Source organism: Sesamum indicum, linkage group LG4, assembly GCF_026168435.1.
Source record: "Sesamum indicum cultivar Baizhima isolate 11 linkage group LG4, ASM2616843v1, whole genome shotgun sequence".
In the NCBI taxonomy this organism is placed as follows: domain Eukaryota; kingdom Viridiplantae; phylum Streptophyta; class Magnoliopsida; order Lamiales; family Pedaliaceae; genus Sesamum; species Sesamum indicum.
The window spans coordinates 8,880,639-8,907,199 of record NC_142660.1 but is presented as its reverse complement, the minus strand read 5'-3'; the positions used below and the strand labels follow the sequence as shown (position 1 = coordinate 8,907,199).

Here is a 26,561-nt window from a genome sequence, read left to right as displayed (position 1 = left end):
TATAACAAAAGTAAAGTGGTGTTATCACACTACAAATAAAAGCAATTGAGAGGTTAAGAAAAATATGAAAGAGAAGTACCCGTATTTGTTACTTGAGCACATAAACTATTAAATTTTGAGGACGAAATTTTTCTTAGGGGGACATTTGTAACATTAATATTTTTAGTACATGGATTAATTATTAGTTATTTACAAAATTTAGTTAATTAGTAATTAAATTATAGTTTGAAATTCAATTAAAACTTGAATTAAGTAAATTAGAGCTTATTATAATATCTGGGAGCAAATGATGCAAATTAAGAAAATTAGGGGACGTAATGAAAATTATTCAAAAATTTAAATAAAATAAAAACAATAAAAAAATAATAGGAAAAAGGGGGAACGGCAGCACGTGACCAGCCCCATGACTATTCATTAACATCTTTGTGTATATATATATATATATATATATATATATATTACATAACATACACAAACTCAATTTTACACAATTACACACACTCACACGCATTTGAAGTGCGATTAAGCGGGAACAAATATCTTGATTTTAATTATTTTTTATTTATATAATTATGTCATTTTATTAGTGTCTTTACCAAGTATAACTTATACTGTCCGATGTAATATGTAATCCGAAAATTTTATGAGTTTGGATATTTAAATTAGTATCTAATTGAATATCATATTTGACATAAGAATGTTCTAGTTGGTAATTAATTAAATTGCTATTTTTTATAGATTTAATTATTACTATAATTAATTTACTCTATTTCATCGGGCGTATTAACCAAAAGCTTAATTATACATACTGGTGTTTAATTAAACTCTATAGCAGTGAGAAATTAATAGCAAATTTATAGAAATTGATCCGACTCAAATTCAGCGATCCCGAGACATGAACTCGTCACAGATAGCTAACTCCTCCAAGATCAGATTTTGGGTTCCCTGATAATAAGACAAGAACGGTGAGCTCGTCGGACACGTCCCCGACAAGGACCCTCCGACGCTCAAGTTAGGTTGATTGAGAGAAAAGTGTGCGATCACAAGATTCGATCTCAATAAGTGCAGAATAGTTACCTCAGTTACAGCATTTTGGGTCTATTTATAGAGCACAGCTGGATACTGTTGATTGGGCCATGTGGCCTTATCCTACTGGCTCGCGTCCTGATCGGACGGCTATAATTGTCCAGGTCTTCAAGGCTCCGGGTCGAGTCCTCCGCGACCCGCCCGTTAGAAGAGGCGCGGATCCTCTAGCGAAAGGACCTTAATACCTTTAATGAAGGTTATTTTTGCCATTTCACAGTATATTGTAGTAGATACCCATCATTGCTCCGTCACTTATTCAAAGTGCAATATATTGCTTTTGAAGAAGTCGAACGGTCGTATCCATCGATCGGCATCCCTGGTGAACACGTGGCATCATCCTGTGACCTGGTTTGCGGTGCGTATCTCTAGAGGAGTGAATCTATAAATACCCCATTTATTCAAACATCTTCCCCCGCCCCATATATAAGCTTTTAGCGATCAGTGGTTATAACTTCAAGTTCGCGTTAGATCTGCAGCTTCCAGAGCCATCATGTTCTAAGGTACGATCTCTTTCTGCTTTAGTTCAAATTCTGGTTCGAGCTCTGACTCCGGGTCGTCTGCGACCCTTTCTAGGTCTGCTCATGGTTCCTTTTCTACTTCCCCAAAAAGGAACAAAAAATTCCAAATTTCCAAAACTTCTGATAAACAGGCTGGACCTTCTACTCTTGAAAAATTCCAAGATAGGCTTACCAGAAACCCTTGGGAAGCTGTAGTCAGTAGCGTTAGAACCCCTATTCGCAAGATTAGGGAAAAGTATTACATACCCCCTGAGTATGAGATCATCCTTCCTAGGGCTTTCGTTCGTATGCACCGTCCTCCCCCTGGTTTCTGTGCTTTTTCTATCAAACATTTTGACGCCGGGTTGCGATTCCCTTTAGCTCCTTTAGCCTCAATTTTGAATAAGATGGAGATCTGCCCTATGCAGATTTCTCCCAACTCTATTACTCATATTGTTCTTTTCATTGTAATAATGCAATATTTAGAGATAGAAGCCAGTTTTGACAACTTTTGGAGTTTATACTCTTTCACCACTTCCAAACGATCCGGTGATAGGGGTTTCTTCTACCTTTCTGCTAAGCCTGACTGCAGATATCTGAGTACATTAAAATCGAACGTAGGGGCCTGGTTAGATCGTTACGTATTTGTTCGACCCACAACCGGTGTCTGGCCTTTTAAAATGGAATGGAGTAAATATAAACCGGTTCCTAAGACAAGTGGAGGGGGGCTGGAGGGCGACCAAATAAATAGTTTAACTGTTTATAAATACAACCCCAAGAAGCTTCTCACTAAGAAGGTTTTGCGACTGTCTGGGCTATCTCCAGCGCCCCTCCACATCGAAGAGTCTTTAGGTGATCTCTTATTTCTAGTACAATGTTTTTCCTTATCATTCTGCTCGAGTTCGCTTACACACCTCTGTTTTGCAAATAGTATAATCATAAGCTCCCGTCATGCTCTGCGGCTGAAGGCGGCCGAGAATAAAATGAAGGCCAAGGAGAAACAAGTCGCCCCTCCTACTGATCTTCCTTCGAGCTCTCCTGTATTGGCCCCTTAATGAGCCCCTGTGCCTACGAGCCCTACTTATCGTCAACCCATCCAAGTCGACAGCGAAGAGATCCCTCCCCTCCCTCTACATGGGTATAACTCATCAGACTTAGAGTTGAATTTAGATGATTTGAGTGGAGCTCAGGGGGGTGAGTCTGAGAAACATGATCGCGATAGTGGGGAGAGATCGAAAAAGCGGAAACGGGCCTCGCAAAAGCACTGGCAAGGGGATGATACAAGGGAGAAAGAGCCAGTGGAACCCTCTGGTTCTTCAAAACCTAAATCCCATCGACCTAAATCCTTGAGCAGGATGGCTAGGGAAGCTGCAGACAAGACTGGACAGGCGGACAAGCATGAAAGGTTCCTGAGGTTGGAGCAACTCGCTTCATACTAGGAGGAAACTAGGGAAGCCTTGAGAGGCAATCAGTCCCATTTGTTTGAACCCAAGGAGATCGAGCGACTCCGAAGTGGGATAGTTCTTCCAACTCTGTTCTCTTCTCTGAAGCAGGGGGGGAAGCCTTCGATCTGTACAACTCTTTCACCTCCCTCCGCGACCAAAGTTCCTTAGTAATGAACAATCCTGTTCAAATTGAGGAGTATGGGGTTCATGCTCAGCTGCAGGTAATCTCCTATTCTTGACTCAACTTTGATGTTCGAATCCAAATAACTTTGATCAATTTTTGCAGGCATTGACGTTTTTCCGGAGCCTGTCCATGAAGTGCATGTCCTATCGCAAGAACTACATTTTGTCCGATAGGAAAGTGAAGGAGCTGCAGGCACAGCTACTCGAGAGGGATAGGATGGACCAAACCAATGTGGAAGAAATGCAGACTTTGCTTGAGAAAATCAGGGGTTTGAGAAAATCAGACTTTGCTTTGGAAAATCAGGATAAAGAGGTCACCTTATCTGAAGGTCGGAAGGAAGGGTTTGAGGCTGGTCGGGAGGTCGGCTTGGTGGAAGGCCAAAAGAAAGGATTTGAGGAAGGGCAAGCAGGTCGAATCTCCCTGGAAGAGCATCACCAAATTTCAGCACACTCCCGTATACCTGTCCTTCGCGACTTCTTAAAGACGGACACTTTCAAGATTGCTGTGGAGGTAAAGTCTACTGACTCTTTCGCCAATGGCTACAAGACGTGTGAATCCCAAATTGAGAAGCTTGGCGGTTTTCAAGAGTCCTTCGATCGCAGTAAGATGGACATCACGCTCGATGGCGATGTTCAACCTTACCCCAATGAACCCGATCTTGAGGACGACGAGTTCGCTGCTCTGAGAGAGGAGATTGAAGCTGAAGATTGATGCGATCCGATTGCCTTGTCTTTCAATTTTTTGTGATAGGATCTTGATTTTTGCTCATGGAATCCTTCTTGTTGATATACTGACTTGTAGGCTTTTGGGGAATCAATCTTTGATGGGCATGGATTTTTTGATATTGCCCTGTAAATCATATTTCATCAATGAACACATCTTTTTGTAGCTTGTGTTTTTGTTCCTTTTTATTCCGTTCATCGAATGCTTCTTTTTCACTGCAGGATGTGTCTTTCCCGTTTGCGTCTTTTTCATATCGCACAAGTTGAACGCGTCTTTTTCAGTTCGCGTGAAGGGTGCCTCTTTTCCATTTGGCATGAAGAGTGCATCTTTTTTAGATCGCACAAGTTGAACGCGTCTTTTTCAGTTCGCGTGAAGGGTGCCTCTTTTTCAGTTGGCATGAAGAGTGCATCTTTTTCAGATCGCACAAGTTGAACGCGTCTTTTTCAGTTCGCATGAAGGTGCCTCTTTTTCATTTGGCGTGTCGCGTTTTGAGGAATTCGATTATATTTAATGAAAAACATAAGATATAACTTTCGAAACAAATCAATGTCACTTGAAAAGATAGAATGGCCTCTTAACATTGCTCGGGAGAATTTACAGTTTGTGCAAGTTCTCTCAGATATTTGACCTATGTATTAATGATTGTTTTCTAATACAAAGAATGCTACCTTCCTAACCTTGGCTGTGAACTTTCAAACTTACGGATTCTTCAATACGATCCCTCAGCAGTTGATGGCCTTTCACAGGCACCATAATGCTATCTTTCCATAGTTAATGGCCTTTCACAGGCACCATAACGCGATCTTTCTATAGTTGATGGCCTTTCACAGGCACCATGACGCGATCCCTCCGTAGTTGATGGCCTTTCACAGGCACCATGACGCGATCTCTCCGTAGTTGGTGGCCTTTCACAGGCACCATGACGCGATCTCTCCGCAGTTGATGGTCTTTCACAGGCACCATGACACGATCTCTCTGTAGTTGATGGCCTTTCACAGGCACCATAATGCGATCTCTCCGTAGTTGATGGCCTTTCACAGGCACCATAATGCGTACTCCCGTGCTCATGCGTAAAACTTCTTCAGATTCTGTATGTTCCATGGGCGCGGCAGATTTCGTCCCTGCATATCTTGTAGCCTATACGTACCTTTTTTCCTGATCTCGATTACCTTGTACGGCCCCTCCCATGGTGGTTCCAGCTTAGCCACATCTTTGGAGGCTTCTACTTTTTTCAATACAAGATCTCGCACCTGAAGCTGTCGTGGTCAAATTTTGCAATCGTGGCGTTTCATCATCAACCCTTTATGGTCCAAGATTCGGGCATATGCTGCATCCCTCTTCTCCTCGATCACAGTGAGATCAAAACTTCGCTCGTTTGGGTTAGTTTCAGGGTCATACATCGCAACCCTTTGAGACTCCTCTCCGATTTCTGCCGGGATAATAGCTTCTGTTCCGTACACCAAGCAGAAGGGGGTCTCGCCCGTGGCAAATCGTGGAGTTGTGCGGTAAGCCCACAGAACTCCAGGCAGCTCGTCAACCCACGATCCTTTGTTCTCGAGGCGCGTCTTCAGGTGCTGCAAGATCGTCCGGTTAGTCACCTCTGTCTATCCGTTCGCTTGTGGGTTCGCGACTGCTGTAAAGTGTTGCGCGATCTTGAGTTCCTTGCACCATACTGTACTCTTCCTTCCCTGAAACTGGGTACCATTGTCAGATATTAGAACTCTGGGTATTCCGAACCTGCAAATTATGTTCTTCCAAATAAAGTTGATGACTTCCTTTTCAGATATCTTGGCCACGGCCTCCGCTTCGACCCACTTAGAGAAGTATTCTACCGCTACAATGATGAATTTCTTCTGGGCTTGAGCGGGGGGAAAAGGTCCCACAATGTCAATTCCCCACTGGTCGAACGGGCATGCTATTTTGATCGGCTCCATCGGGGTCGCGGACTGGTGTATCAAGGACGCATATCTTTAGCAGCTTTCACATTTCCTCACCAAGTCTTTAGAGTCTCTGACCATGGTCGGCCAAAAATATCCTTGCCACGCGATTTTTTGGGCTAGGGATCTCGCACCAGAGTGGTTCCCACAGCTTCCTTCATGGATTTCACGCATCAGGTAAAGGGCTCTCTCCTCGTCCAAACATTTTAAGAGGGGCCCATCCACTGTTCGTTTATAGAGCTGACCTGATAGCCTGGTGAACCGAGCAGCTCAAAATTTTACTCTTTTCGCTGCAATGGGATCGGTGGGCAAGACATCGTTCTCCAGGTAACTAACGATTTCGTCCTTCCAAGATCCAGGTTCGGAGACTGCTTGTACCTCCATCCTGCTCGCTAGGTATGATCGCTCACGTACCAATGCTGTTATTTTGCGATCTCTTATCCCATCCATCGCAGCCCCAAATTTGGATAAGGCATCCGCTTTGTCATTTTCTGTTCTTGGTACCTGTAAAATAGAAAAGTTGTCAAATCTGATCATTAGTTGTTGGACTATTTCCTTGTACGATGTCATCGTCATTTCCCTTGTCTCATACGTTCCCTCAATTTGTAAAGCAATTAACTGAGAATCTGTGAAAACCTTCAGGTCTCTGGCTCCAGCTTCATAGGTGAGTTCTAACCCCAAGATGAGTGCTTCATATTCCGCCTTATTATTAGTCACGGGAAAAGACAAACGAGCTGCTACCTCGATCTCAACTCCCTTGGGCCCTTGGATCAATATGCCCGCTCCTCCATTGTTAGCGTTTGAGGAACCGTCCACGTGCAGCATCCATTTCAAAATCTGTTCTTCAGCAGCCAAAGGTGACTTGGGATCGCTAGAGAACTTTGTCACAAAGTCCACCAGCACTTGTGCTTTCTGCGCGGTCCTGGGTTGGTAATCTACATCATATTGCCCCAATTCCACGACCCATTTAATTATTCTCCCGAAGGCCTCGGGTCGCGACATCACGTATTTGAGGGGGTGATTCGTCAGCACCACCACTTTATGCGACTGGAAGTAAGGTCGCAATTTCGAGCTGTGACAGCTAATGCAAGGGCTAGCTTCTCCATCTCAGAATATCTTGACTCAGCACCCTGAAGCATCTTGCTAACATATATCGGGTTTTGATTGTTTCCTTCTTCTCTCACCAACATTGAGCTGACCGCATTCTCGGATACTCCCAAATACAAAAACAGCGTCTCCGCTTCCTTCGGATTTGCGAGCAGAGGGGGCTTTGTTAGATACTCTTTCAATTCTTGCAACGCCTTATCGCATTCATCACTCCATTCAAAGTTCTTCGACCTTCGTAAAACCTTGAAGAAAGGGAAGCTCTTATCCCCAGATCGCGAGATGAATCTACTCAGTGAAGCAATCTTTCCCATCAGTTTCTACACATCTTTGATCGTGGATGGGGGTCGTAAGTTTAGCATAGCCTGGATCTTCTCGGGATTCACTTCAATTCCTCATTCGCTAACCATATACCCTAAGAATTTTCCACCTCCTACTCCAAAAGTGCACTTATCCGGATTCAGCTTCATTCCATACGACCTCGTTATACTGAACGCTTGCGCTAGGTCCTCCAGATGCTCCTGCGACCTCCTGCTCTTGACCAGCATATCATCGACGTACACTTCCATTGTCTTTCCCAAGAGGTCGCCAAACATCCCGTTCACCAGTCGTTGGTATATTGCACCCGCATTCTTCAGACCGAAAGGCATCATGTAGTAGCAATAGATCCCCTTGTCAGTGATGAACGAGGTCTTATCTCTGTCTTCTTCGGCCATGCGAATCTGATGATACCCCTGATAGGCGTCCATCATTGAAAACATTTCGGACCCCGCCGTTGAGTCTACCATTACATCGATCCTTGGCAAGGGGTAAGGATCCTTCGGGCAGGCTTCATTCAGATCTGTAAAATCAACACACATGCACCATTTCCCAGAGGATTTAGGGACAAGCACCACGTTAGAAAGCCAATTAGTGTATTGTATCTCATATACATACCCGGCTTTAAGTAGTTTGTCGACCTCCTGCTTGATGACCTCATTCTTATCACTACCAAACGACCTCTTCCTCTGCTGTACTGGTTGAGCCATCTGGTCGACGTTCAGTCGGTGCACAATGACCTCAGGGTTGATCCCCATAAAGTCTGACGGGCTACAGGCGAACATGTCAATGTTTCTTCTCAGAAACTCAATCATGGCCATCTCCCCTTCCTTCATGTTCGCTCCTATCCTGGTAGTTTTGTCTGGCTCATCTAGTACGAGCGGTACTAACTTGTACTCATCGCTGGGTTTTAATGTTCTGCTTCATAAGGCCGAGGCTCAACATCTTCCTTGACTCTCCTTTTCTTCTGTTTGTGTACCCCCTTCAGTGAAAAGTTGTAACATTTACGAGCCTCCCTCAGGTCGCTAGCGACTTCCCCTGTCCCATTCTCTGTTGGGAATTTCATTTTCATGTGATAGGCGGAGATGACAGCTCTGAACAAATTTAAGCCTGGTCTGCCCAAAATCACATTGTACGCGAACGGGGTATCAACCTGATAGAATCGCATTTTGTACTTATTTCATATAATATTTTAGCCTATTTTGTGATCAAATACTCCTAATTAAATATTATTTTGCAGCATTAGGACAAAAGAATTGGAAAATGAAGAAAAGCACCAAAATGGAATTTCAAACAAGACTCAAACTCAAATTCTGGCAAGAGTTTGGAACTACTTGGACTACCTCTGATGAAGGAAGAGTTTAACTAGGATTATAATTTTATCTCTATAAGTCTTTTAGTTCAACTAGGAATCTACTTCTAATCCTAGTAGAACTAGGTATCTAGCTATTATAAATAGGTGATGTAATTCACTTTAGGAGACAACTTTGGAACTCTTCTATTTCTCTACGTTTTTATATTATTTTGCTTTTCATGAGTTCTTCCATGAGCATGTCTAGCTAAATCTCTCATTCCGGTTGAAGACTTGGTGAATGCTTAAATCCAACGGGTTGTGAGATCTAATTTATGCTTTCTACTTTTATTCATATTGGTATTTGTGTTGTTCTCTGTGCTTTTATTACAAATAATCTGATTTATTGTCAAGAATATTTGCCTAGCCAATTGAACTTTCAAATCCGTAATTGTTTGTTTAGTTCGATAACTAGTGGTAACAGAACATAATTGATTATGTAGAAGTTTTCGATTATGTTGTGGGGAATGCACAATCTAACTTAAATAAATCCTCGTAGGAATTTATTGGTTAGAATTGGGCCTTTCTAGTTCTCAATGTTGTCGGTAAATTAAATCTTGAGGACGTTCCCAAGGTTGTTTACTGATTAGGGATTTAGTCAACGGACGTTCCTTGGCTATCCACAAGGTAAGGAAAGGTGAGGTTGTTAGGTCGTACCAATGGTCATAACCAATTTATCTATCATGAATAATTGTTATCTTTGCATCTATGATCAACCGTGGAATTAAGTGTGATCCTATCTTTAACTAGAATACTCTTCTATTATATTTATCTCTTCTAATTTTATTAGTTTTTTAGTTTTATTCTTCTTCCAATCAAAACTCCCCCTAATTATTTTCGTTTTTGAAGGAATTAATTTAAAACCAATCTCTGTGGATTCGACCCTACTCACACATCTACAAAAGTGTTCGTAGGAATTATTTTTGGTGGATTCGACACTCATCAAATTTTGGCGCCGTTGCCGGGGGTTGGTGTCTTTAAATTAATTTCTTTTTCTTGTTACTTGGTTTTATGTCACGTTCTTCTCGTACAGGTGAACTTGAATACTTCTTCCAAACCAGCAGCAGACTCTGAGTTAGACGTGTCCACGTCTAACGACTCCAAAGACGAAGTCATGGCTCAAAATCTAGAACGAACGATCAAAGAGATGACTTCCTTTGACTTAAATCAACAACCAATTTACATTGAATATCCTAATTTAAATGTTGATTTTGAACTTAAATCTGGCCTAATTCATTTACTTCCTACTTTTCGTGGCCTTGCAGGTGAAGACCCACACAAACACCTCAAGGAATTTCATGTGGTGTGTTCCGGCATGAGACCTCAAGGAGTCGCCGAAGAACAAGTCAAGCTAAGAGCTTTTCCATTCTCATTGGGCGATAAAGCAAAAGATTGGCTCTACTCCTTACCTTCGGGATCCATAGTTAGTTGGAACGAACTCAAGAAACTATTTCTTGAGAACTACTTCCCCGCTTCAAGGACTACAAACATCCGGAAGGAAATAAGTGGAATACGCCAATTCTCCGGTGAAAGTTTCTATGAGTATTGGGGAAGATTCAAGCAATTAGTGGAGAGTTGCCCTCATCACCAAATTCCTGACCATCTTCTAATTCAATATTTTTATGAAGGGTTGTCCGAGGCAAATAGAAGTTTGGTGGATGCAGCTAGTGGAGGTGCTTTGTATGATAAAACTCCTACCGAAGCACGCAGACTAATCACAACAATGGCGGCCAATAATCAACAATTCGGTAGTAGAAACGACAACCCCCCACGAAGGGTGAACGAGGTAAGTACTTCTATTGATGAACGTTTAGATAAACTTACTTCTCTTGTTGAAAAGTTTATAGGGGGAGGCATTCAACAAGTCAAGACTTGTGGGATATGTACATCTTCGGGACATTACACTGACGCTTGTCCTACACTTCACGAAGAATCAACCAAACATGCTGACGCCGTTGGTGGATTTTTTGGGCAACAACAAAGGAGACATGACCCATTTTTCAATACCTACAACCCTGGATGGAGAGATCACCCAAATTTGAGGTATGACAATCAACCTCAAAACTTTCAAAGAGTTCCACACCAACCACCACCATCACCACCTCAAACCAATCTCAATAATGGTACGCCCTTGGAGGATATCGTGAAGACACTCGCCTTGAGCACCCAACAATTCCAACAAGAAACTCGCTTGAGCATACAAAATTTGGAATCTCAAATGAGCCATCTGGCCTCCTCCGTTAGCCGTTTGGAGTCTCAAGGTAAGTTTCCCTCCCAAACTATTATTAATCCTAAACAAAATGTTAGTGCTATTACCTTGTGCAGTGAAAAAGAGCTACAACTCGAAAATAGCACTAGGCGTGGGCACGCACAACAGGGCAAAACAGAGGATGCATTCAAAATTCCTCCAAAAGAAATTGAAAAACCCAACCAAGTCAGCGAGGACAACTCCAAGGTGTTCATACCCAAACCTCCCTTCCCGAAGAGATTGGCCAAGTCCAAAGAGGAGGAAGAGGAGAAGGATATCCTTGAAACATTACTCAATGTTGAGGTAAATATTCCCCTACTCAATGCAATTAAACAAGTACCTCGCTATGCAAAATTTCTCAAGGAATTGTGCACCAACAAATCTAAATTGAGAGATAATGAAAGGTTAAGTATGGGAGAAAATGTATCTGCCATTCTTCAAAGAAAACTACCTCCTAAATGCAATGATCCAGGTACGTTTTCTATCCCTTGTAAAATTGGAAAGATTGGAATAGAAAAAGCAATGTGTGATTTGGGTGCTTCAATCAATATTATGCCTCTTACCATTTATGAATCTTTGAATATTGGCCCATTGAAAAAAACGGGGGTCGTTCTTCAACTCGCCGATCATTCCGTAGTTCACCCCAAAGGAGTTCTTGAGGATGTTCTTGTGCAAGTTAATGAATTGGTTTTTCCTGCTGACTTTTATGTGCTTGATATGAAGGGAGATATTTCTCCCAACTCTACATCCATCTTACTAGGAAGACCATTCCTTAAAACCTCAAAAACCAAAATTGATGTTGATGCTGGAATTCTCTCTATGGAATTTGATAATGAGGTTATGAGCTTTAGAATTGGTGGCGCCATGAAATATTCTAATGATGTGCATTCTATTTTTCTCATTGATTTTATTGACCCTTTGGTGCAAAAAAATGCTATGTTCGATGGTAGAGGAGCATTTAAGACAGCAATTACCGAAAGTCTCACCTCGAATCCAAAAACTTACAAGAATAAAGTCTTTCACGACAAAATAAGTTCGAGGAAGAAGTCATACATGGACCGCCAAGTTCTCCTAAACCCACACCATCACCGGGTGCATTACATAGAAGAAGTGGATTTAGAGTGTCTAACTCATTTGAGTTGAGCCACAACAACGTCTAGCCAAAGACGCTAAAGAAAGGCGCTTCTTGGGAGGCAACCCATGTCCTTTTATTTTTCTCAATTGTTTATTTCTCTCTTCTTGTGAATGTTGTTATACCACTAAAATCGATTTTTTGCAGGTATGAACATCCACAAGGAACTCTTCCTCTCATCCAAGGTCTCACAATTCTCGAGCTCCTACAGTTACCCCCGAATCACTAAGGGACGCTCTCTTTCTCTCTTTCTCTTATTTTATCGTCCTAAATATGCATGCTTACCACATTGGGGACAATGTGGAATTAAGTGGGGGGAGGGTGTTTTGATTGCTTTGATAGAAAATGAGTCTTGGTGAATTAATTATTTTGATTGATGCTTGCCACCCCTTCCATAATTGTTGAAGCAAATATCACTTTATCTTGTCCTCACACTAGCTTTATGATCAAAGACTTAGGCTAATCAAGTAATAATTTGGTAATGTGTGATAAGAATGTGCATCTAATGACTCCTGACAACTTACAGTTAAGAACTTATTTTTGCAAATGGTGATTTGATTTGAAAATTGAATGTGGAAAATTGGTGGACATAACCTACCTAGAGAGGAATTTTGAGCCTATACACTCATAAAAATCTACAATTTTTCTTTTCTCGAGAGATAATGCTTCATGATTTTGTCTTCCTAGAACTTGCTTTGAACCATATCGAGGCCACATCTTTATGCATACACTTGAAAATGATAAAGGCGCTAGGATAAAAACCCCTTTAGCTTAAAAAGACCACCTACATACAAATCCCCTTAGTAAGCCCATTTGAGCCTTATAAGCCTTAATTCCTTGTTATGCAACCCCAAGTATAAACAAACTCTCCCGTCTTTTTATTATCCTTGTTTGGCCCTTCCAAGGACTAGTAGAGCGTCAAGGAAACAAAGATGTATTCTAAGTATATGTTTTGACATTAAGTGGGGGGATATCTCAATTATTGTAAACGATATTTATGAGCTAACATGTCACATGAAAATCTTGTTCTATGCCTTAAATAAAAAAAAAAAAGAAGAAGAAGAAAAAATGCCTTACAAAAAAAAAGAGAAAAAGAAAAAAAAGGAAGGCAAGAAAAAAAAAAAAAAAAGAGAAGAAAAAAATATATTTTCTCTCTTCGAAAGAAAGGCATAGTTCAAGTCGAGGAAAGTGGGACATGAAAGAGCATGAGATAAATCAATTTTGAAAAGCTTGGATTCCTACATCTATTACTTGGTGCTCTAATTTAGTTCCTTGGATTTTCACCTCATTTTTCCTTATTCTTCCTACCCCCAAACCAAAGCCCCATTACAACCAAAATATAAGACCTCTTGATTCAAGTGTGTGCATATTTATAAGTGGTGGAGATTTTGGTGTATAATCAAGCCTATGGTGAAGCATTTTCATAGCGAGCATTTGAGCGAAACACTCAACCAAAAACACTTGAGAGATTGGGAGATATGAGAGCATAGTCCACTTGTTTTCCATGCTTAGTTTTCATGAAGATCATCTTGTGAAAACTTGTTTAAAGCTTGTTGAATTGTCTTTATCATATGATGTACTATTCTTTGAACACTTAACTAGATTCTTGCTTGTTACTTTCGTCTGCGATCCATAAAGTTTGGAATGAATTTCTTCAACTATTTTATCTCTATTTCTTTGCATCGAGGACGAGCAAAGGGTTAAGTGGGGGGATATTTGATAGAATCGCATTTTGTACTTATTTCATATAATATTTTAGCCTATTTTGTGATCAAATACTCCTAATTAAATATTATTTTGCAGCATTAGGACAAAAGAATTGGAAAATGAAGAAAAGCACCAAAATGGAATTTCAAACAAGACTCAAACTCAAATTCTGGCAAGAGTTTGGAACTACTTGGACTACCTCTGATGAAGGAAGAGTTTAACTAGGATTATAATTTTATCTCTATAAGTCTTTTAGTTCAACTAGGAATCTACTTCTAATCCTAGTAGAACTAGGTATCTAGCTATTATAAATAGGTGATGTAATTCACTTTAGGAGACAACTTTGGAACTCTTCTATTTCTCTACGTTTTTATATTATTTTGCTTTTCATGAGTTCTTCCATGAGCATGTCTAGCTAAATCTCTCATTCCGGTTGAAGACTTGGTGAATGCTTAAATCCAACGGGTTGTGAGATCTAATTTATGCTTTCTACTTTTATTCATATTGGTATTTGTGTTGTTCTCTGTGCTTTTATTACAAATAATCTGATTTATTGTCAAGAATATTTGCCTAGCCAATTGAACTTTCAAATCCGTAATTGTTTGTTTAGTTCGATAACTAGTGGTAACACAACATAATTGATTATGTAGAAGTTTTCGATTATGTTGTGGGGAATGCACAATCTAACTTAAATAAATCCTCGTAGGAATTTATTGGTTAGAATTGGGCCTTTCTAGTTCTTAATGTTGTCGGTAAATTAAATCTTGAGGACGTTCCCAAGGTTGTTTACTGATTAGGGATTTAGTCAACGGACGTTCCTTGGCTATCCACAAGGTAAGGAAAGGTGAGGTTGTTAGGTCGTACCAATGGTCATAACCAATTTATCTATCATGAATAATTGTTATCTTTGCATCTATGATCAACCGTGGAATTAAGTGTGATCCTATCTTTAACTAGAATACTCTTCTATTATATTTATCTCTTCTAATTTTATTAGTTTTTTAGTTTTATTCTTCTTCCAATCAAAACTCCCCCTAATTATTTTCGTTTTTGAAGGAATTAATTTAAAACCAATCTCTGTGGATTCGACCCTACTCACACATCTACAAAAGTGTTCGTAGGAATTATTTTTGGTGGATTCGACACTCATCACAACCACTAAAAACTTCACCATCAACATCTTTCGCCTAGGCGCTTCACCCATTGATACTGGCAATTCGATCGTGCCTAGCGATGCTACCTCACTTCCTTCAAATCCCACCAAAGGGGTCTTCACTGGTTCGAGGCGGGCATTCTCTAACCCCATCTTGTCAACCACATTTTTAAATATGATGTCTGCTGAGCTCCCACTGTCGATCAACACTTTCTGAATAGTAAAATTCGCGATGTCCAGCTTGACGATCATTGGGTCGTTCATATCTCCACTCTCTTTCGATCTGTCTGAACTGTCAAAGGAAATAGCTTCTTCCTCCTCAACTTTTAGGAAGAACTCTCTTCCTCTGCTCGAGCACATGGTTTTAGCGCATCTCTTTCTAGTCCTGCTCGAATCACCCGAGCTCGAGCCCCATGCAATAGTGTAGATCACTCCTTTGGTTGGTGCATTGTTTCCGCTAGGTGGGGCTTTATCCATTCTCAACGGACCGGGATTCCGGTCCCGACTTCTCGACCTACTCCTCCTTGCGTCCTTATTGATCTGCAATTTGGGGGGACCCTATCTCGAAAATATCCCTATCTCACCAACCTCTCTATTTCATCCTTGAGCTGGAAACATTCCTCCGTGTTGTGCCCCCTCTCCCGATGGAATCTGCAATATTTATTAGAAAATTTTTAAGAGGGGGTATACCTAGTATGCCTTGGCCATTTCAGAACATTCGCATTTTCTACCATCAAAGTGCTTTCTCGCGCGACATGGCCAATGGAGTGTAGTTGTGGTACCTGGGCTGGTACTTAGGCTCTCTCAGCTTTTTTTTGTTTTTGCTTGTTCCCACCTCCTTCTCTACTATCATATGGTCGTCTAGACACCTGGTCGCGCTCTCTTCGCTCAGTGTTTTTCATTGCATTCATCTCCTCCTCATCTATGTATTTCTGAGCCAGGGCCATTAACTGTTCGACATCACCCGGCGGGTCGCGTGCGAGAGCAGATGTAAAAGGACCTTTCCTCAACCCGTGAATCAGGATGCTTACAATCATATCAATCCTCAATTCTTGCACCTCCAAGGTCTCATTGTTGAACCTTCCCATGAAGTTCTTTAAAAGGCTCGTCCTCCCTCTGAGGAATGTTGAACAGGTGGGTCACTGACCTCTTATGTTTCTTCTTGCTCGCGAAATGGAAATTGAATTTCTGTATGAGTTGCTCATATGATTCAATACTTCCTCAGGGCAAATTTGTGAACCATTCTTGTGCTTTCCCCGTGAGCGTAGTCGCGAATAACTTAGCCATGATGGGACCCGGCTGCCCATATAAATTCATCACCATCTCGAACGCTGCAACATGTTCCTGCGGGTCCTTCATTCCATCGTACCTTTGTAAGTCGGGTACCCTAAACCCTGGTTCGACTGTTTGAATCAAAATATCGTTGCCAAAGGGAGAATTTCTGTTATGCGAGACTATGTCTCCTCGCTTCTTTAACTCATCAATCTGTTTGTTCAGCAGTTCGATCTGCCTTCCTACACTGTCCACCTCTGCTCTCGATATAACGGGCTCCCTCTTCTTTGCTCGAATATGACTACTGGAACCTGCTTCCGATATTGCTAGTCTCTTACTCCGTTGCTCCGGTTCGCTCTGCTCTCTCGATTACCCATGAGGTTCGACAGTTTGGAATAATTGTCTCTTAGCAGTTTCTTTGACCATAGGGGTCGCGGTCCTCCTTTCGTATTCTACGATTGCGTTCCGACTAGCTTCTTCTATCATTCTTTGCAAGTCATCTTTCGTATATGTACCATTGATCCTCCTTTCCTAGGTGTCTCTTCTTCCCCGGCGTTTCTTCTCGATGAACCTTCCATGACGATAACTCTCAGATGTTCCCACAGACGGCACCAACTGATCCAGCTCGAATTCAGCGATCCCGAGACACGAACTCGTCACAGATAGCTAACTCCTCCAAGATCAGATTTTGAGTTCCCTGAGAATAAGACAAGAACGGTGAGCTCGTCGGGCACGTCCCCGACAATGACCCTCCGATGCTCAAGTTAGGTTGATCGAGAGAAAAGTATGCGATCACAAGGTTCGATCTCAATAAGTGCAGAACAGTTATCTCAGTTACGGCGTTTTGGGTCTATTTATAGAGCAAAATTGGATACTGTTGACTGGGCCATGTGGCCTTATCCTACTGGCTCGCGTCCTGATCGGACGGTTGTAATTGTCCGGGTCTTCAACAAGGTTGTTGTTCGAACCGGGTCGGGTCCTCCGCGACCCGCCCATTAGAAGAGGTGGGAATCCTCTAGCGAAAGGACCTTAATACTCTTAATGAAGGTTATTTTCGCCATTTCACAGTGTATTGTAGTAGATACCCATCAGAAATATTAAAAAATTATGGTTAAAAAGTATTAGAAAATTTTATTTGAAAAATCTTATATATATTAAAAATATGAGGGGTTTGAGTAAATGAATTCTTATGAGTTGGTTGATAAGTTAAATATATACCTGAAAATCTTTGAAAGTTTACTTAGTTAGAAAATAATGAAATGAAGATTTGAATTTTGATAGAAATGAAATATAAAAGATTGTTGAAAATTGTACGATAATATTTAGTATTCTATTTAGAAAATACGATATTTTTTAAATATTGATTATATGCATTATAAAATATTAGTGGATAAGATGATAAAGTAATGGACTGAACAACTTTTTGTCTGCTAATTAAATGATTGTAGATTGAGGTAACTAAATAATTAATATTATCTATATATATTTCCTTTGTTTATGATTATACTTTTATGTAAATCTGTTATTCATGCTGGAACTAATTTACATGGAATTGTATGATTGGTTGATAATTTAGTTTGAACGATTATGTTTTTAAAGTGAAGTGAGGAAATACATTGCAATATTACATTTGTTGAGTGATGTGTTTTTGGTGTTTGTAAATGAAAATATATTGATATATGGTTTTATGTTACTAGTATTTTATAAATGTGGAAATGAGGGAGAGATGGAAATTTAATATAACTGTGATTTAAATACCCTTGATATTGTTGAATAGATTGTGTGGCAAATTGAAATGAAAAGAGTTATGATGCGATATGAACAAAAAAGCTATGCTGCGATATGAAAAAATTATGATGCGATTTGAAAAGAGATTTGATGCGGTTTAGGGGATTCACTTAAATATTATGTAATGAATTATGAGATTGAGTTGGTGAAGAAAATACTACGTCACACTCTTGTAAGCATACTAGGAAAAGAAGTGTTCTGTTGATTGTCTTGTTATTGTGATATGATGGCATCGTGAGTACAACGAAACCGATGTGATTTTATGTCTATACAAAAAGATACTATAATACATCTTGTAAGCATATTCGAAATGGGAGATTTCAATTGCTTGACTTATGTGGGATGATTGCTTTGTAGATAAAATGAAAACTTATTGGAATCAAATTGATCACGTTTTATATATGCTTCTTAAGTTATCTTATTTGAAACTATGTTTGATGTGCATGTATTGGTGAAGCCAATTATTTATTTAGTGAGTTACAGGCTCATCCATCTGCTAATATTTTTTAGGTATAGATCTTTACCCACTGAAAACTAGGTCCAAACCTTGCGTTTCAACTAGGTCGGGACAGTATGTAGTTCTTCCTTCATTCGTCAATAAAAATAGAAATCACCTTTTGGGGTTGTATAATTATGAATTAAAATTGAGTATTGCATGTGAACTATTTATAACAATTCTATTTTGTGGTATTTGATAGACACACCTATAATTTTGATGATGAGTTGATAAATTTGCTAGTGGTGATGATGGGATTACGTGTGTACATATATACTCCACTGGACTGGATCTTGTGCATAATACATGTATAGGGTTTACTTAAATATGATATTTAGACGAGATATAGTCATAATACCGTTAGAGGGTGCCCGAGGTGGGCCAAAATATGCCCAATGTTTGCCATCATACAGAAACACCATTTCTTTGTTTTTCTCTCATTTAGATAATAAATACATACATATATATACACATATATACATAAATATATATAAAAGAAATATGATTTGACAATGAATTGAAACTGAACAGTGGCGTTCGTTTCTCAAAAAATAATATTAAATATACAACATGTATATATACATATATATATAAATATACATAAAATAAATATAATTTAACAATAAATAATAATTTTCTCTGTCAAAATACAAAATTAAACATACAACACTTATTTTAAATTGTCTTAAAAAATAAATTCAAATATACATAGTATCTCTAACACATACTTATTTATCTTTATTTTTTCTTTCTTTATCTTCACAAAAACACTGCAAAAAAAAATCCAAACATAATGCAAGTGTTTGGTTTCTATTTCTTGGTTGCATGAATTGTAGCTAGAAGGTTTGTCATAGTGACAAAACTTTTTCGTCCTTTTGTTAAAAAAAGTAATTGATCTCCCACTGCCTGATGCTTCATTAATGTTGAAATATTGTGAGAAATGTGCCTACTTGGTTGAGATACCTACGCATAAAGAAAAAAGGAAAAAGTATTATTTTAGTCCGCTAAGTATGCCTCATTTTAATTTTAGTCTCATAACCATGCCCATATTTGTTTAGGTCCAGTAACTTTTGAAACTGCTTAGTTTAGTCCTCTTACAGATTCTTGAACAATTTTACCCCTATGCAACTTTTACAAGGCAGTTTTAGTCATATGCACTCACTTCGCAATGTTTCGTTAATGCTCCCCTGAAATGGTATCAGTGCCTAAATTTATTGAAAAATTATATGATTATATTACATTTTGATATTATTTATCCACTAATGGAGGAGACTCTTTGAGAGAAAATGAAATTGAATGAAAGTTCGAGTTACAATGAAAATAGAGAATATTTCCAGATTCTGGAAATACAGAGAAGGGAATTTCTCATGGAAATTCTTGACAAATGTTACAACAGTCCCAAGAGGATTGATTCAAACCTTCTCGCGCCAGAAAAAGAAATTTTGAAGTTCGACAAGTGTTATCTGAAAATGCGGTGAGTCGTTTACACTCCACTAAAGTCCATGTTAATCCCAGCCAAGAAAAGCTGAACGGATAAATTCCTGCATAATTACAGTTCTAAAAATTACGATTAAAAGAACTGATTGGAAAGAACTCGAACCAGATACATCAAAGATCTCCCAAGATCTGAGGAAGATGCAAAAGACAGTTCAAGACTATGGACATAGGTCAATTCATATAACTACGAAAATAGAAACCTTAAGCCAGAAGGTGTATGAGATCCTTAAGTTCCTTCTGGATCTACACAAGGGTCTTACAAATCTAAAGTCAGAAATTGCAGATCTAAAGAGAAACCAAAGGGAGAATCCTGAGATATGAAAATCAAGACTGAGCGAATCAGGGACGCTTTTGAAACAGTACCTCTTCTCCACCAGAAGGGGAAGGCCACGGAGATTCCAAAGCCGAAGTTTAGAGAAGATCTGATTATCGCATCTATCAGATCTATAAAATAATAGAGAAAACGAGAGCAGATCTATCAGATCTACAAGAATTGGCGGAATTCTTTTCCCAACTCGGGATTATGGATTTAGGCAATATCCAAACCAATAAAATCACTCCAGCACTACCACCACCGGAGGGAAGTAATGTTCTAATGATCCTCCACAGGATCATCTAATGAGAGAAAGTGCGGATTTCCACACTAATGCCACTACAACGTTCTTGGGAACTGCTAAAGGAGAATCCAGGAAGAAATCCTAGAAGAGCGCCTGAAAATACACCTCGGGCAAGAACCATTCCAGCCCCTACATCCATACGGCGCAATACTTAACTTGGACATTATCGATTTTCAAAATTCGGAAAAATTGATAGATGAATAGGTTGCAGCCATCAAGATAACAACAACCACCCTAGAGCTCGACAAGAAAAACTTCATAAAATTTGTTGAGTTGAGCTTGGAGGGATCTGTGAAGATTAGATGGGATAATACCCTGGAAGATACCAATGCCAACATCCTCGCCGAAGATTCAAAAGGAGCGATAGCAGAGCGGCTAGGAAGGCTTATCAAAACACACTTTATCGGAGATGGATACTTCAAAGGAAGTAGAGGAGAAAAGGCTAGAGACTATGCACAAGCTCTCTTCGGCCTTGAGCTAAGAAGTATTTGCGCAGTAGATGAATATATCTATTGATTTCACAAGTATTTCTTTCAGAGTGGAGTAACAACGAAAGTAGCAGCTCTAATGTTTTTTGCAAAAATATGCAGTCGATGGAGGAAAATGTTGATCTAGACATATAAAGTACATGAAGGATAGTTAAATTCAGTTGCAAGGAGAATGTCTCTCCTTAAAGACAAACTGAAGAATTGGTGTTATCAAGCATCTATCCAAAAAAACATAAAGAGACTGAGTGGTAAGATCAAACATACCCCTCTCTGTTGTAATAACAATGATTTTTCAATGTATAGGAAAATCAAACGAGCGAAGGAAGAGGAGAAAACGGAATAGTGTCTCTTACTTAAGGAGTTCCAGAAGAACCTCTTTCAGACGAAGATCATGGTGGTGCGAATCAAAAGTCGGATTATAAAAATCTATACTGAAAACAGGACCAACAAGGGTTTCATACCAAGGATCTAGACGAACAAATGCAGGATCCATAGGAAAAACCCCTACGAGGAGAAGTTTCAGATGGGCCCATACCTAAGCCAATGAAAGTTTCAAAGATTGCAATTGCTGGACTTGCGTAGCAAGAGGACATATCTCTCCCGATTGCCCGCAGAAACGTGGTGATTTGAGAAAATTTGAAGCCACGAAGGACATTCTTGACACAGTCTACTATGGCGATTTGGTACCCATTTACCAATTCGAAAATCTTACGTCAGACGAAAGTGTCTATGAGGAGGAAATAGACACTAATTCGGATGGATTTTCAATCGAGTCAGAATAATTATAGCGAGGGTGATAGGCTTTAAACCTCCGAAAGCCTGTAAAGATCGTTTTCAAAATCACGATGTCAAATAAACTATGGAAAGAATCATGCGGCAAGATTCCAACCTCAGTCCATACGATGGACTTAGGATTAGAGGAATTGGGAAAGTCCTAAACTAGATAGAACTGAACCAAAGGAAGCATCACATAATCTACAAAGTAAGTTCAGGTGAGTTTGCTATATCTATGGAACTTACTGGTAATGTGATGGAGATGCAATTGATTCCTAAAGAAGAAATTCTTGAAGATTAAGTAAGCTTAGAGAAGAAGTAGTTGTTACTATGAAATGGATCCACATAGGAACTATTGAAGTAGTAATAAAAGCAACTATTAAGAAAGAAATTGATTCAAATATACATTTATCTATAATGGATAGAAGAATCAATAACCTAAGAGATGGCTGTCTTGGAACAATGATAGGTAATCTGTATGCAGCAAAATCGATGTTTGACATTCAACCTAGGATAGCGTACAACCTAGCAGACCAAGATTTGAGTAGAGTTTTAAACCTTCATCAAGATTTTAAAAGAAAAGATCTAATGAAAGAAGGAAATAGACCATATTCTATAACTTATAGAATTGCATATGCCATTTCCAATGCACATCATTCAGATTTGTTTCTTAGGGAAGAGTATATTGATATTCTTGGAATATTCAAGGAATTTGCCAAGGTTATGACACCAGATCCGATTAGGATACCTAGAATAAGTGGTATTGATATTATTATAAAAGATCACCCAGTTTAAGATCAAAGACTTAGCTCTAGAACTGAGTTTAGTAGTAGGATGTCCTTTTCAGAAGATGTGATTACAGGCTAGAAAGGAAAGGAAAAAGAGTTATTAAAAGCTTTAACTCCTCAAAAGATTAGGGTAGATAACGTGAAACTTAGATGCCCTGAAGGATGGAAAGAAATACAAGTTATATTTTACATCACTAAGAAAGAATTTTTTTTCCTTGTGATGACTTGTATCATTTTCAGCAACCTATTATTGGTAGATATGAAGGCATGTTAAAAATAGCAAGCCATGAAATTCTAGTTACAGGTGTTACAGGACAAGAAAATGGGAGTATGACTTTGGAGTTAAGTTTCATTGAAGTTCATAGACCATGGGGAAGAAAAGGTAATGTAATGGAATTCAGTTTTGATGGTGTTACCATAAAGATTGAATGATGAGCCCCTTCTCAATATACATATCTATTGGTATGTTATATGATCAATATAAGATAGAATATTTTGCAGCTTATATTAATTTAGGATCAGAAATTCGCACGACAAAACCTGGAGTTTTCCAAGGGAAGCAAGGGAAACCTTACCCATTATTGCATCAAGGGATTTTTCACAAAAAGCCTGATACTCAATAAAGGAATACGAGAAGTCAAGACCATGATCGGAGGAGCATTTGGATCAGGTGTCGATCAGGAGCATTAAGGTAAAAACACCTCCTGTTTACTTTCATGAAACATGTATCAATATCTTTCTAGGTAACAATTCCATTCAAATATTTGCAAGATATATGCAGGATAATCAAAGGAAACTATTAATCTTTACTACTAACTGTGGTAGTGAGATACAGGTGTTGTAAAGAGAAATGCATTTAATAGGATAATGCTTATAAATTTTTGCAGCAAACGTGGTGATTTCGACGATGTGAGATTAACTCATCCAAAAATGCAGGATAAGAGGAAATTTGATAAGGTTTTTTTGTCTTTCAGGCAATAGGGACTCGTGGATAGTGACAGCTTCTATAAGGAATCCGAGGAAGAAATTAGGAACTTTAAGGAAGCACTACTGGAAATGAAATCGCTAGATATCAGCGAGGAAAGTAGGTTTTCTCTTGAGAATATCAAGAGGCTCATCCAGAGGAACTTCAGTGAAAACCCTGTGGCATGGTGGAACAAGATCAAAGCTACTTTGAAGGTCAAGGAAGAATGCAAGTACGATACGTCCGATACAGACCTATCCAGATGAACATGGAGGGCGAGAAAGATATGCAGATGATTATCAAAGACATATCAGTCTTGGACTTATCGAGCCTAGAATCTCTACCTATAGCAGCCTGGATTTCTGGTTAGAAACCATGGTGAGATTAAGAGAGGTAAACCCAGGTTGATAATTAACTAACTAACAAGGTATAAATAAAGTATTAGAGTTTGTTGGTTATTACATTACTAGCAGAGAACACTTAATTGATTACATTAATGGAACAAAAGTGTTTTCTAAATTCGACTGCAAATCTGGGTTTTATCAGATTAAGATGGAGACCTAGTATCAAAAAAATTTACTGCATTCTCCACACCACAATGACAATATATCTGGAATGTGTTTTCAATGGGTTTAGCAAATGCACCTCCGATATTCCAAAGAAAAATGGATAATCGTTTTAAAGATTTTGTAGATTCATGTTTGTCTACATTGACGACATACTGATTGCATCTAAAAATATGAAGATCATATTAAAAATCTTGAAATATTTTATGAAGCATGTCATAAAGAAGGTTTAGTACTTTCTGAAAAAAAAGCTACTATTGCTGTCAATAAAATTGAATTTCTAGGAGTTCTCATTGATGAAACAAGAATTGAATTACATGACCATTTTATGAAGAAAATCCATAATTTTCCAAACGTACTCAAGGACAAGAAGCATTTGCAGAGCTTCTTGGGAGTTGTTAAATTTGCAGGTATCTTCATTGAGGATCTTGCAAGATACAAGAAGAATTTTCGACCACTTTTGAAAGAAACAGAAAGTTCAAAGTGAAAATGGAAAGAAATCCACACAAAAGGGTTCATGAGCTGAAACAGGTATGCAGTAACCTGCCAAAGCTTGCTATACCACAAGACGAAGATGAATTGGTAGTCTACACAAACGCCAATGACTATAGATGGGCAGTAGTGCTCATGAAGAAGACAACTATAGGGAAAGAACCTTGTAGATATATAGGAGGGTTGTTCTCAGAACAACAAGCCAAAGTTTGGCACATTAACGAGAAAGAATTCTTTGTGGTTTGGAAGGTTTTTAAGAAATGGCCTTTATTTTTAGGACAAAATGCATAAAACCCCCCTGTGTTTTAAAAAGTTTGCAAAAAGCACCCCCTTGTTATGAGAATAGGCTAAAAGCCCCCCTGTGTTTTGTAAAACTCAACTCAATCGCCCCCTCTCCGTTAAATCCAACTAACGGTGTTAATTTTTTAAAAAATGACCGTTATACCCTTACTTATTATATATTATTTCTTATATTAATGACCGTTGGATCTTATTTAATCAAATACTGATCGTTAGATCTAATCAATTAATTTCAACCGTTAGATTTTAAAAAAATAAATGGTCTAGATTCAACAAATTATTTAACTTATATTATATATAAATAATTTTAAAATTTTAAAAATATATTATTATTATATATTTGAAGAAAAACTAACTACCTACCCTACCCCCATAGCCCCCCCCAACCCCCCACCCCCGGCTTCCCCTTTCCCGCTTCAATTTCGTCGCCGGCGGACAAAAGATTATTAAAATTATTGTATCTTCGTAAATTCTTTACCAAATTGAGTGAGGCCGATCTCGTTAGAATCGTCTTGAAGAGACGAGTCTAATGGTGGTGGTTTGAGACCGAGATTCTACCGGACGGGGACGAATTGACGGAAAATATATTCGGAGATCATGACTTGAGCCCACTCTCTATGATTGACGAAAACTCAAATTAAAGGTATGTAAATGTTCTTCTTGAAGAGAGGATTCGAATGATACCATTGGCCGTTGAAAATTCGTCCTGACGGCGCCGGAAACTTATTTCTATGTTTCCGGCGAAAAAGGGGCGAAAATCCCCACTTTTTTTTTAATTTTTTAATTATATTAGTTAAAGTTAATTTAGTTAATTAAGAATATTTTAAATAATTATAATAATTAAATTTTTGGATAATTAATAATAATTATAATAATAATTATTGTAATTAAATATATATTTTAATTAATTAAAACTATTAGTTGGATTTAATAATTAACAAATACAAAATTATTTGAATTTAAATATAATTTAATTTAATATTTTAATTTAAATTTAATATGGCAAAATTTAAAATATTTTTTAAGGTGAGAAATGGCAAAAATAATACATAAAACAAGCAAAAAACCCCTTTGTATGTTATATAGACCCATAGAGGGGTATTTTGGTCCAAAAAATTATTAAATATCAACCTAAATCGCAGAAAAAGACTACCAAACGCAGCATACGCGCGTCTTCTCCACTTCTCGTTAATTGCTAACAGAATGGGGGTTTTTTGCTGACTAAAACAAAACAGGAGGGGGGTTTTAGCCTATTCTGAAAATAGAGGGGTGCTTTTTGCAGACTTTTTAAAACAGAGGGGGGTTTTATGTATTTTGTCCTTATTTTTACTTGTTAAAGAATTTACTTTAAAGGTTGATAATACCAATGTTAAAGTTTCTTAAAAAATAAATTAAAATCAAAGATAGAGAAAGCATGTATTATCATATGGCAAGCTAAATGCTAATATTATTGTTATAATATTATTGTAAGGTCAGATTCAAGTACCGATTTCACAAGTCCATCACCAGACTCTGGTGAAACGACAACAATTGAGTCATAGGAAGTGCAAACTCCTATAGATTTAAGTCAACCCAGCACCTTTGGAGTTAAAGAGGGAGAGATTAGCCTTAGGCCGATAAAGGGCGCTTCTAAT

General features: G+C 38.7%; 2 protein-coding genes across 2 annotated transcripts; one reads left to right on the top strand and one right to left on the bottom strand.

Annotated features, from left to right (window-relative positions):
• Nucleotides 1-5,200: 5,200 nt before the first annotated feature.
• Nucleotides 5,201-6,874, bottom strand: LOC148788408 (uncharacterized). The gene is made up of 3 exons (XM_088880058.1): nt 6,155-6,874; nt 5,609-5,881; nt 5,201-5,509 (listed from the first exon to the last, which is right to left on the bottom strand). Exons 1-3 carry the CDS (start codon nt 6,872-6,874, stop codon nt 5,201-5,203), a joined length of 1,302 nt encoding a protein of 433 aa, XP_088736184.1.
• Nucleotides 6,875-8,379: 1,505 nt separating this feature from the next.
• LOC148788407 (uncharacterized) lies at nt 8,380-23,835 on the top strand. Its single transcript, XM_088880057.1, has 3 exons — nt 8,380-8,439; nt 9,679-11,580; nt 23,587-23,835. Exons 1-3 carry the CDS (start codon nt 8,380-8,382, stop codon nt 23,833-23,835), a joined length of 2,211 nt encoding a protein of 736 aa, XP_088736183.1.
• Nucleotides 23,836-26,561: the final 2,726 nt, after the last annotated feature.

Excerpts from the sequence above, each read along its gene's own strand:
- LOC148788408 (XM_088880058.1), bottom strand. The coding sequence starts at position 6,874 with ATGTCGCGACCCGAGGCCTTCGGGAGAATAATTAAATGGGTCGTGGAA. Across the intron at positions 5,882-6,154 it reads ATCCCATTGCAGCGAAAAGA|TCCGCGACCCCGATGGAGCC; the intron begins GTAAAATTTTGA and ends TTGATACACCAG. Across the intron at positions 5,510-5,608 it reads TTCAGGGAAGGAAGAGTACA|CACCTGAAGACGCGCCTCGA; the intron begins GTATGGTGCAAG and ends ACGATCTTGCAG.
- LOC148788407 (XM_088880057.1), top strand. The coding sequence starts at position 8,380 with ATGACAGCTCTGAACAAATTTAAGCCTGGTCTGCCCAAAATCACATTG. Across the intron at positions 8,440-9,678 it reads TCACATTGTACGCGAACGGG|GTGAACTTGAATACTTCTTC; the intron begins GTATCAACCTGA and ends CTTCTCGTACAG. Across the intron at positions 11,581-23,586 it reads TTGTGCAAGTTAATGAATTG|GGACTCGTGGATAGTGACAG; the intron begins GTTTTTCCTGCT and ends TTCAGGCAATAG.